Genomic DNA, 11,774 nt, shown 5'->3' on the forward strand with positions numbered 1-11,774 from the left:
GCCAGCAAAACACATGAAATTCGCACAAAAAAGCGAGGCCAGAGAATAGTGACTTCAGAGGAAGATGAATCTGAGAGTGAAAAAGAGAAATCTGAACATTCTGAGGAAATCAGTGAAGAAGAGAAAGACAAAGAGGACGAGTCCGAATCTGCTGAGACAGAAGTAAGTAAAGTGAGCAATGAGGAAGAAGCATCAGACACAGAAAACAAAATGGGAAAAGACACGAAAGAGGAATCAAATGAAGAAATGGAAGAAGAGGCAGATGCAAATGAAGTATTGAAAAGTGAAATTAGAGTGGAGTCTGAAGAGCAATCCACCAGCAGTGAGGAAGAAGTAGAATCAGAAGAGCAGCTCAGTAATAAATCTGATGACAAGCAGGAGGAAGCCACTCTTCTATCCAAGAAGCCACCACCACTCAAATTGGCTTCACACCTCAAAGGCAAAAAAGTCATTCTGAAGTCTAAGATACTATGTACAAAAGACCCGACTACAGTGGAAAAGCCCAGTGACAAGGCTCCAGTTTCAGAAGAAGCTAAAATAAACAAAATTGCCTTTGATAAGAGTGATGTATTGAAAGGGAAGTCCCAGATCCTGGAACTGGCAAGTAAGTCAAAAATAGTTAACAAGAAAGAAGATTTTCAGAAGGATGGGGAAAAAGTAAGTCCATCCAAAGGTTCAAAAGGTTTGCTAAGCAAACCACCGCTGATGTTGTTTACAATAAAAGGGAAGGGCAAAGATGACAAAAATAAAAATGCAACCAAGGCAGACCAGTCAGTGGATCAAATAAATGTAGAAACTCAACAGAAACCAAAAATAGAAAATGTAAGATTGGGTTTAGGAATGGCAAGGATTGCATCTCTAAGATACCAGGCAAAGAAGAAGAAAATAAATGAACAAACAGCACCAGAAACAAGTGAGACTGGAGACACAGTGTCCTTAAAGTCAACAGAACGTTTGATAGCACAGAAGAAAGGAGTGAGTGCCTTAAATCGTGTCTCTGGCTGGATACAAAAGAAGATCCCCCGAAGATTCAGTGTTCGTCGAAAATTCACCGCTGTCACGCAAGCAATTGGAATTTCAAGGTGGCTGCCTGGCCTGGCTCCAAAAAAAACTAGTGCAACAAAGTCCAAAAAGACTTTTCTCCGCCATAAGATGGCTTTGAAAATGGCAGCCAACAGCTCCATAAAGACTAATAGAAAACTGAAGACAGAATTGAGAAAAGATGAAACACAGGAAAGGTTTTCTGAAGACCCAGGAGAATCATGTGATGAACCGTGTGAACCTTGCTCATCACAGCAAAATCCAGACGAAAAGACTAACTCAGGAGATGCTAAGTATGCAATTGTACTTCCCAGAATGAACAAAATTGGCCAAGGTGATGACACTTCTGCTTCTGCTAGCACTAGTACAGGCAATGGCCTTGCTCCAGAGGGTAAACCTCCAAAACCTGGTGCCCGCCTGGTGCTCCCAGTGAAGCCAGACCTCAACCTACTCAAATCTGTTGTAAGGAGCAACACTACAAGTCAACCTGAAAAGAATTCTAAAGAACAAATGTTGGAAATTGGAAAAGAAGCAACAAGTGACAGCATAATACCAGCACATATCAATAAAGACAGAACCAATGCCTTGCAAACAGTAAAAGGAAAACTTGTGGGTTCACAGATGAATCTTACTAAGCTTGCCTTGTCAAGGCCTCTTCTGACTGAAGGCAGAAGTATTGTGCCAAGTTTAAATGGTGAGCAGAGGAATAAGAATCCTGGTCAGGCAGTTTCATCTGCCAAGGCTGAAACATGGATAGATGGCATTGGGACATCATTTTATGAGGAGGAAGAAGATAGAGAAGTGGCTGAACTGATGGGTGATGGCCTTCAACCTTCTGCGATAGAACTCCACTGGGCTCAGCATCAGCAAATGTTTAGTGATCCTCAGGACTGGTTGCGCAGTGAAAACCTGCCACCACATCAAACCAGAGAGAAGCTTACTAAGTGGACTGTCTATCAACATGATCAACATGCCGAAATGATAGCTAAACATGATAGCAGAGGACAATGGGAATCAGAGGACCCAGCTCAGTATATGTTAGAAAGCAGACTCAACAGCACTCAGGTATAGAAAAAAATGCATTTATTTTGTATTTTGAAAATGAAATCTATCTATTTATGAAAAATAAATTAATTATTTCTTCATTAATCTAGATTTAATGCAATTATCTGTGATGTTATGCATGATGTTACTTCAGTGGCTAATCGGTGGAAGTTTTATTTTTTGCCTTTTACGATCCCTGGTCAGGGAACCAACCCCAGCCATTAGGGTTGCACAAGCCAGTGCACTCTTAGTGACTGAGGGTTGCATTAGGAAGGGCATCCAGCGTAAAAACATGTGCCAAATTAAACATGCGGATCATGAATACGGATGATCCGCTGTGGCGACCCCTAATGGGAGAAGCTGAAAGAAATTTTAATACACTGTGCTCCTGATACTGTATTACTAACAGGAATGCTATTATCTGTACAAACAGTATTTGTTATCTCCAAACATCTTCGAAAATATCTCCAAATGGGTGTGGCCTAAAATAGAAAACACTACAGAAACCCAAAGAGAGAAATGCCACATGCTTTGTAAATCCTGTTTGATGCAGTATATTTTGTAATTAATTCAGTTAATTGCATTTTTCAAAATATAAGCTGAATTAAAAATCATTGTCATTGTGTCTCTGACCAGACAATTACTAACGATGCAGCATTTTTATTAACACGATTATAGCCTTTGATTTACAAAAAAAATCCTGTCATCCGAAGACACTTGCAAACGCAATAGTAAAACCTTCTTCTGCTTATGTGAATTTTTGTTGTGTCAAACCCAAAAAACAAAAGTGCACATTTGCATTTATTTCAAAAATACATTGTATTACCTGTTCACTTTAAATAATGTGTTCGGATTTGCTTACATTTCTATATACGTCCATCCTGAGTGTACTGTATACCTGCTGTGCCAGTTCACTGTTCAGCTGTGGTGGTGTTACATGGAGTTTGAAGCTCATGGAAATCTCTACCTCAGGTTTTAATACCAGGAAGCAGCCAAGCTGTGGAAGTAGATAAAGTGGAGGACCTGTCACAACTTGAGTGAGTATCAACATGCATTGTATTTGAGAGTTTAAAAAAAAAGTTGGACTGCCTTGGAAAGGTGAAATTTCTGATTAGTGACCCCCCTTTTGATCAGTGTGGCATCTTTTACAGCCCTAGTCTATCTATTTCACTCTTTGTAACCCCCCACAGTATTTGCACAGACTGTATTAGAAGCCGCAATGAGAATCACCTGATTCACAACAACTTAGGACTAGCTAGAAAGGTGTTTGTAGGTGAAGTGGCAATATTAATATTTGTAGAACCTGGTGAAAATGCATTGTAGGTAAACTTCCTACAACATTTTAAAGAGACACATTTACATAATTATCTAACATTTTTATGCTCATGTACAGTATATGGATGAGTATTCTCTGCTAAGCATGTTCAGCTGCCCTTCCATAATGTGTAATCAGCATTTTGAGAAGATGTGGTTATTTTTGCTTCTGTCAGCTCTTATAGTGACTTATTGGCAGCTGAACATAAACCTTTTCTAAAATGTTATATGATTCTGCATAGTCTTTAATGCTTTTCATATAAAAGAAATATATAGTTTAGATATATATGTTAGCATATATCCAAGCCAGTTTCATTATATTTGCAACATTATATCTTCTTTACATTTATGTTTGCAGAGAGGTTTGTGAAAGCTCAGTGCTGCTAAATCTGAAGAAAAGGTTTCATCGGGACTCTATTTATGTATGTATTGTCTATTCTCTTCAATTCTCTAAGCTGCAATACAATCCAAGTTCTTTTAGCTGCAGCTTATTGCTACACTTTGCAGACTTGTCTTTTAATTTTGTTTGTTTAAATTTGTAACAGACATATATCAGTGATATGCTGTTATCAATCAACCCCTTCAAGCCCCTCAATATTTACACAGAGGAGTTGAGACAGCAGTACCAAGGCAAAGATAAGCACAGTAATCCACCGTAAGTATTCAGAGGCTGTCCTTTTGCTATCTACTTTACTGTATAAATGCACCAATGCCACTTTTTCAGTTCTAAATTATACTAATATTACACCTACAAATATCATCTAATTGACACTGATATATTTCCTTTTATTAACCACTTTCTGCAAGCTTTTGTTTAAAGCACATTACATTAAATTGCATTAGATTTAGCTTTGAGAAGTTATTCACTGTAACTGCATAAAATAAATCTGTGATTTAGATTAAAATAATAATAATAATAATAATAATAATAATAATAATAATAATAATAATAATAATAATAATCTGTTAATTGCAGTTATCTAGTGGTCAGAATAAGAGCATATACCATGACAATGAGACTCAGGATTAGATTTGTGCATATAAAGAGTTCTTCATGAGAGCATATTAAGTGATAATGTGTTTGTCTCTAGACATGTATATGCTATTGCGGATGCTGCATTTTGCCAATCTCAAACTACAACGCAAGAGCAATGCATCATTATTAGGTAAGAGTGGTTACAACACTTCACTCTCAAGTCATTATGGTCATTAAACAATGCCAATGTAGCTTTAGCTGCATCGAAATGGTACCCATACCTGTATCAGTATTTGGATTTAAACTCAAAGTGGGAATGACCTAAACTGGAACAATTCTGCGTCTGACAGTTCTTTAGCCTCAGCTACATCATGATAAATTGGACAATGTTTCTTTACAAAAAAGGAAGCCTCCTACTCATATATATTTTTATTCAATAATATCCTGACATGAACATTAAGCATTTTTGTCCTCGTGTATATCATCTCTACAGTGGGCAAAGTGGATCTGGGAAAACCGAAGCAGCAAAACTTATTGTTCACTACCTGAGCTCTATGTATCAGGGTAGAAATGACACCCTGCGTCAGGTACTGCGAATAATAAACATACACCTCCAGTTTTTTGCATTGCACTTCTGTTGAGAAGAAATCACCCAGAAAATGCCTTATGAAATCTTTCTTACTTCCTTAGCCAATGGATGTTTTGCCCATCTTAGAAAGTTTTGGTAATGCCAAGACGATACTCAACAATAATTCTAGTCGTTTTGGCAAATACCTACACATACACATAATGAGGTGTGTATAGTCCTTGATAATGTTTGTATCTTTCTCATTTCTATTTTTTCTAATGTTACTATGTCTGGTTTGTGTTCTGCTATGAACAATAGAAATTCAGATGTGTTCAATTTGTTGTCAGTGGTTTTGTTGTCGGGACTTCGTTATCAAAATATCTCCTAGAGAAATCACGAATTGTGTTTCAGGTACATTTCGCAAAATATTTCTACATCGTAAAATATTTTGTGATTTAAGGTTAAGTGTTGTATTTTTTTATTTTTTTTTTTTTTTTTTTACAAAAAACCCTGAATGTGGTTCTCTTGTAGGCCAAAGAGGAAAGAAACTATCATGTGTTTTATGAGCTGTTGGCTGGAATGAATCAATGGGACAAACAGGACTTCTACCTTCAGGGAGCCGAGACGTACTACTACCTTAACCAGGTGTGACTACAGTTTAATAAAAAATATAATATAATAAAAGTTACAGTGCCTGCATCCCTGATCCGTTTTGCATCATTGATCATGCAGGGTGGAGCCTGTGAACTGCATGGGAAAAATGACCAGCAAGACTTCCTGCTTCTTGTAAGATGTTTGGAAACAATTGGCTTACGTGCTGATCAGATAAGCACAATTTGGGCCATTCTGTCATCTATTTTACAGCTAGGAAACATCTGCTTCAGCTCTTATGAGGTGTGTTTAACATTACTATAATATGTAAATAATTACACTATATTATGTAACATTTTAATACAGTGTGTTTGTGTGTTTGGTACTTGCAGAGTGAGTCATTCGAGGTGGCAAGGATCTTTAGTGAGGCTGAAGCTCGCAGAGTGGGTAACCTGTTACAGGTGTCAGCTGAAGCCCTGCAGACTGTTATTACACACAGAGTTACAGTAAGCATTATCCATCTGCTATCACTAAACTATTCCCATGCACACTTGCTTCTGGATATTTTGTTCTGACATGCAATCAACCTATCTTTATTCCACAACATGGCATTGTCATTATCTCACCTCTGTGCACAGGAAACCACTTATGATAGGATCTACTGCCCCCTGTCTGTAGAATGTGCCATTGAATCCAGGTGGGGAATGATGCTGATGCTTACAAAAAAAAACACTCTTAAAAAAATCCTCATTACTTTTTAAACTGAGGTTTCTCTTTATCAAAATGATTAATGTTTATACTATAAACAAACTCAGTCTGGGTATGATTTAGGGATGCCATTGCCAAGGCCCTCTACTCTGTGCTCTTTGACTGGCTGCTGGAGCGCATCAATGAGTGGCTAATCCCCACAGAGATGGACAGCACCGTTGGCATCGTGGACATTTATGGGTTTGAGGTTAGGCTTTGACATTCTTCCTTGATGATATCGCTAATCCTTGACATCTATTGCCTTTAAGCTATGTTGCCACCTCATCCAGCACACAGCCCGTCTTTACAACACAATGTTTAAGCTCTGTGAAGTGAAAACTTGGTATTTATTGGAAGTATTACAAATAATCACCAGACAATTATCGTCATACAAGAAAATTTATAAACACTCGTTCCAAACATCTTGTGAAAATGAATAAACCATAAATCATTACAACCTACAAACTGAGACAATATGGAGACAGATGAGGACAAAAATTTGTACTATATTTATTTACAAATCAATTTACAAAAGAAGTTATTCTACTTTTACTCAATCATGGACAATCTGAACTTAAATCTGTTTAATTGTTTATACTGGCAAATTTATCAGGGCATTTTTAAATTAAAAGTTTTGATGGCACATTTAATGAGACAATTTTACACATAACAGCTTCCATATGCTTAAAACTATGCTTAAAAATATATTCACATCGGTGCACATCATCCATAATCTGACTAATCCAGGTAATCACAAGATCACACTAGACAGTAGGTAAGCTTTTCAGAATAGAGTATATTCTGGAACAAGTTGTCCACTACACTGTAAATTATTGATCGAAAATTCTTTAAAATGTTTTAACACACTATCATCAGATTTTTAACAGACACTTTTGTACAGGACCTCGGTGTGAACAGCTTTGAGCAACTGTGCATCAATTTTGCCAATGAGCAGATCCAACAATTCATGAACAAGGCAATAGTGTCACAGGAACAGGTCAGTGTGTGTGCAGTGTGTATTTACTGAAACATTTAATTCAACGCATCATTGAATTATTAAAAACATCATGATACAACTGATATGTTAGTCCCTACAAGGTTTCACTAATAAAATAATGTTTGTCTGTGTATGTATATATACTGTAAACATCCATTGACTAATATCTATTTCTGTTGCTGTCAAATGACTCACTTTGTTTTTTAGGAGGAATACAAGACTGAGCAGATTCCATGGTATCCAGTGACCCTCCCGAATTTCCATCCCTGTTTGGAGCTCATTTCTGCTCGGCCTTATGGCATCCTCCGGATCCTGGATGACCAAACGTGTCTGCCTCAGGTAGTTACACACCTCATCCTTCCTGTGTCTTATGAAATTGGGTGTAGACACCCATTCAGCTGGTGTCTAATTTTTGGAAAACAAATATATTAAAAAAAATTGCTATTAAAATCCTATACTGTATAATAACTGTTCAATCGTTTAATTTGGAACATTTGTATACATTACAGTGTAGGAATCACTGCTCTTTTGGAAAATGATCATTTGGAAATACTCAGACATCCTACTGCTATTCTTGACATATTTCGTTAGTTATCCTTCGGCTGCTCCTATTAGGGATCACCACAGCAGATCACTGGTCCATATATTTGATTTAGCACAGGTTTTACACCAGATGCTCTTCCTGGAACAACCCTTACATTTTATCCAGATTTGTGACCAGTACAAAGAGTGGGTTGGTTCCCTTGATTGAACACCATTTAAAATATATAGTAAATGTCACGCCTGATTTATATATCAGTAACATTAACTAATATTGCATTCAACAAATATTCGATCTGAGCACAGTCTATATATGAACTATTTACTGTATATATGAAATAAAACATAACAGTTATATAAAAATCAACAATAGGGTGATAAGATGCCATATATGATGATATCAGTGGAGTGTTATGGGCTCAGAAACATGTTAATTTTAGTTATCACTTGTGTTATAACAGCTATAAGAAGCTCTTCTGCAAACAGAAAGAAAAATCGCAAATCGCATTTTTTTTTATTTGATTCGGAAATTGCTTGTCGTTCAGCTTCCCAACTTTTTTTCTTTCATTGCGTCAGGCTACAGACCACACCTTTCTGCAGAAATGTCACTATTACCATGGCAACAGTCCCTACTATGCCAAGCCCAAGATTCCGCTGCCTGTCTTTACTGTGTATCACTATGCAGGAGCCATTACTTACCAGGCAAGTAGCCATGTTCAAATGAGCATGTTCCTTCATCAGTTTAGATTTAATTGTTCACATGTTCATGACCACTGCATAGAATAACTGATTTGTCACATTTCACTTTAAAATCTGAAGAAATAATAAAGTTGTTACCTTTTTTTTATACAACATCTAAAAGGTTCACAACTTCCTGAATAAAAACCACAACCAATTTCGTGCAGAAGTATTAGAGCTCTTTGCACGCAGCAGGTTACAGGTAAAGTGCATTTGATTTTTTCATCTGAATATAGAATGCTGGAATGGAAAAAGAAATCTTCCTCAAGGCTTATGCCTATCTTTATGTGGTGTATACAGATGGTTTCAGGTCTTTTTCGTAAAGTGCAGGAACACTCCATCCACCAGAAACAGTTGCGTGCCAGAGGGAGAGGAAACCGGCACCAGGCCTCAACTGTAGCTGCACACTTTCAACAATCACTCACCGAACTCATCACTCGACTGAACAGGTCTTTTAAAAAACTTAATGCTAGTATACTTTCACAAAATTTGATCACAGAATTAATATTAATACTTTCTGGTTAGAGGCTAAAGCTAGCGCTATGGATTATTTAGCGTTTTCATGTATGAGCAAAACAAATATTATTTCGGTTATGGTGCGAGTATCCACAGTGACACTGCGCTAACTCTGGTTTCTTTTTTATACCCCTGGCATTGTTGTGTATGTTTTCAAGTTTTCATTGTTGTGTATGTTTTCACCGAACCGAATATGTGTACCGTTACAACCTTAGTTAGGAGACATTGCGTAAAGTTAATGTCTCGCATAAACTATGCCATGACATTTATGCAGTAACATGGTGTTGCTTAATCACAGCTCCAGGGTCCTGGGTTTTATGTAAGCCACATATTACAATGTGAAGTTTTGTATGTGATCATGTCAAATTGTCTCTATGATCTCTGGTACCCTTCTACCTCCCAACAAATCCTTCCTAGGTGCCATAGTCCCATAAAGTCCCATAAAAATACCAAATAATGAAATAAGAGTTTTAAGACTTTGTTTAAAGTCGTTGACTTTTTGCTTACACATGGAGTAATAACTACACAATACCGCTACCACTGCACTAGCACTTTAGAATGCCGCACTTTTCGATTACTGGCTCATCCATGTTCCTTTCTAATCAAAGGAATACAGTCTGAGCGAGGCCTATACCATCCCAATTAGACAACATGTCAGTTTTAGAAGTGTTACATTACACATGTATTAAAATTAAGACATTTGGTTTATAATTTTGAGCCCTATAGTGGTAAACAGTCTACAGTGTTAAACTGTTTATTTATTCTCTCTGCTTCTCTTTTAGGTGTAAAAATACATTTATTCGGTGTTTTAAGCCAAACTATTTGAAGGTAAACGCTTTTAGCCTAATTTATCTACAGTACACCAGAGTTGCCAAAACTTGGGCCATGACGTATATAAGAAGAGAAAAATAATTTTAATCAGATAAAAAAATACAAATAAGGACCAGCTTCATGTCTCTTACGAGAGGTCATTAAATAGCTGTATTAGGCATTGAACTCTTTAGAATTAATTGGGTTGTTTCTGTTGTACTACTAGTTTTGATCTAAAACACTGAAAATAAAACTGCATTAATAATGCAGATAACAACCTGTTTTTTATTTCTTATTAAATATTATGAAGAGATTATGAGATGAATCATGTCAGCTTTAGAAAAAAGTTTGGGCAACTCTGCTCCACTTCAAATGAATGAGTCAGAAATTGCTGGTCATTGACATTATTGTGTGGTTTGTTTCCCTTTTTTAATAGCTCTGTGGAATATTTGATGTGGAGTACATCACCACACAGCTGAAACATGGAGGAATCCTAGAGACAGTTAAAATTAGAAAACAAGGATTTCCTATTCGTATGCCATTCAAGTATTTCATGGAGAGGTACTGAGATTATTGTTAATGTAAAGGCTTGAAGGTAATTCAAACAAAATGTAGTTCTTAAGTAATCATCGATCTCATCCTTATTCTCACTCACTTGGTAATGCTAGGTACGGTGTGCTGTTAGCACAGCGGGATGTGGACCTCTGTGATAAAGAACAGGTAGTTTCCTTGCTGGAGTTCATTGGTGCTGAGGACACTCAGTATCAAATAGGGTTGAACAAGGTATAGCAAAAAATGACCTTTTAGCTGGGACAAGCTCATATATTTAGTGTCTAAAGACAGTTAATATAAATCTGTGCTTTTATACTCACAGCTATAATTAACATTCCCAGGTGTTTATGAAGGAATCACTGTACCAGCAAATAGAGCAGAAATGGAGCAGCACTCAGACCTGGGCAGCCATCACTCTTCAGAGGAACATCCGTGGCTTTATCTGCAGACGCAACTTCCGTTTCTTCAAGCAGAAAGCCATTATTCTTCAGTCCCACATCAGGGGTCACCAGGCCAGGTCAGATGTGAGAGCATAGTAAATCCAAGTTCAGTTTTTTCTAACTCTAATTCTCCTCTATGCTCAGAAGTATGCTGTAATAATATTGAAGTAATTACAGTGTGCTTTTTTGTTAAGTACTTTTGATATGTATATGGTTATGCATTTTAAACAAGTTTGGACTTAAACTAAATCTGCAATTTTTCAGACCTTTTTCTCCACAGATTCCTTGGATATTTGATGTTTGGTCTGAAAAAATATGGCAGATGTCATTATAGAGGAAAATAGTCGAACAATTGACCGAAAAGATATATTATATTTTGTCTCTCATTCACAGGAAGTATTACAAAAGACTGAAGCAGTCCTTTACGCAATTCTGGGCAGCTATTATGATTACTAGAAATACAATCAAGAGACGAAAGTGGAGGGTAAGTACATGACAAACATTCTCTGTTTGTTCTTTCTATCTGTCTATTTTACTCTTTCTAATTTCTTTCTGTCAGTCTCTCTTTCTTTCTCTCTACAGTGTCACATATAACAACATGCCATATGTCACAGAGATGACTCATACTGGGCTGTCCAGTGTTTAGCCCAATGCTAGGCAACCAGCACCAGTTTATTACTCAAATAGAGTTATAAACTGCAACCTTTCCCTGTTGTCATTTTTTTTAGACTTTTTATGAGATCAAAGTTCAAGTTTACATCACCTGCCTCAAGTCTTCAACTTCCTTAACTTTCAAATCTGTAAACTAATTAAATATTTACCACATTACCAAAGCGCACTACCCATATAACTATAGGCATACATAGGGAAGGGAGTCATAAGTGATTCAGAGCTGTAGAA

General features: G+C 36.9%; 2 protein-coding genes across 2 annotated transcripts; both read left to right on the top strand.

The window, feature by feature from the left end:
- Window positions 1-3,012: 3,012 nt before the first annotated feature.
- LOC310734897 (uncharacterized protein) lies at window positions 3,013-6,242 on the top strand (the record flags this gene model as incomplete). Its single annotated transcript, XM_083557371.1, has 10 exons — window positions 3,013-3,122; window positions 3,758-3,821; window positions 3,945-4,054; window positions 4,491-4,565; window positions 4,869-4,962; window positions 5,066-5,169; window positions 5,291-5,354; window positions 5,475-5,588; window positions 5,927-6,040; window positions 6,213-6,242. Exons 3-10 carry the CDS (start codon window positions 3,960-3,962, stop codon window positions 6,240-6,242), a joined length of 690 nt encoding a protein of 229 aa, XP_083413497.1. The 5' UTR covers window positions 3,013-3,122; window positions 3,758-3,821; window positions 3,945-3,959.
- A 1,154-nt stretch (window positions 6,243-7,396) lies between these two features.
- Window positions 7,397-11,370, top strand: LOC310734898 (unconventional myosin-XV-like; the record flags this gene model as incomplete). Its single annotated transcript, XM_083557372.1, has 7 exons — window positions 7,397-7,408; window positions 7,486-7,617; window positions 8,395-8,520; window positions 10,319-10,443; window positions 10,551-10,665; window positions 10,776-10,951; window positions 11,268-11,370. The coding sequence occupies 7 exons, from the start codon at window positions 7,397-7,399 to the stop codon at window positions 11,368-11,370; spliced, it is 789 nt and encodes a 262-aa protein (XP_083413498.1).
- Window positions 11,371-11,774: the final 404 nt, after the last annotated feature.

Source organism: Silurus aristotelis (assembly GCF_946808225.1).
Source record: "Silurus aristotelis genome assembly, chromosome: 12".
Classification (NCBI taxonomy): Eukaryota; Metazoa; Chordata; class Actinopteri; order Siluriformes; family Siluridae; genus Silurus; species Silurus aristotelis.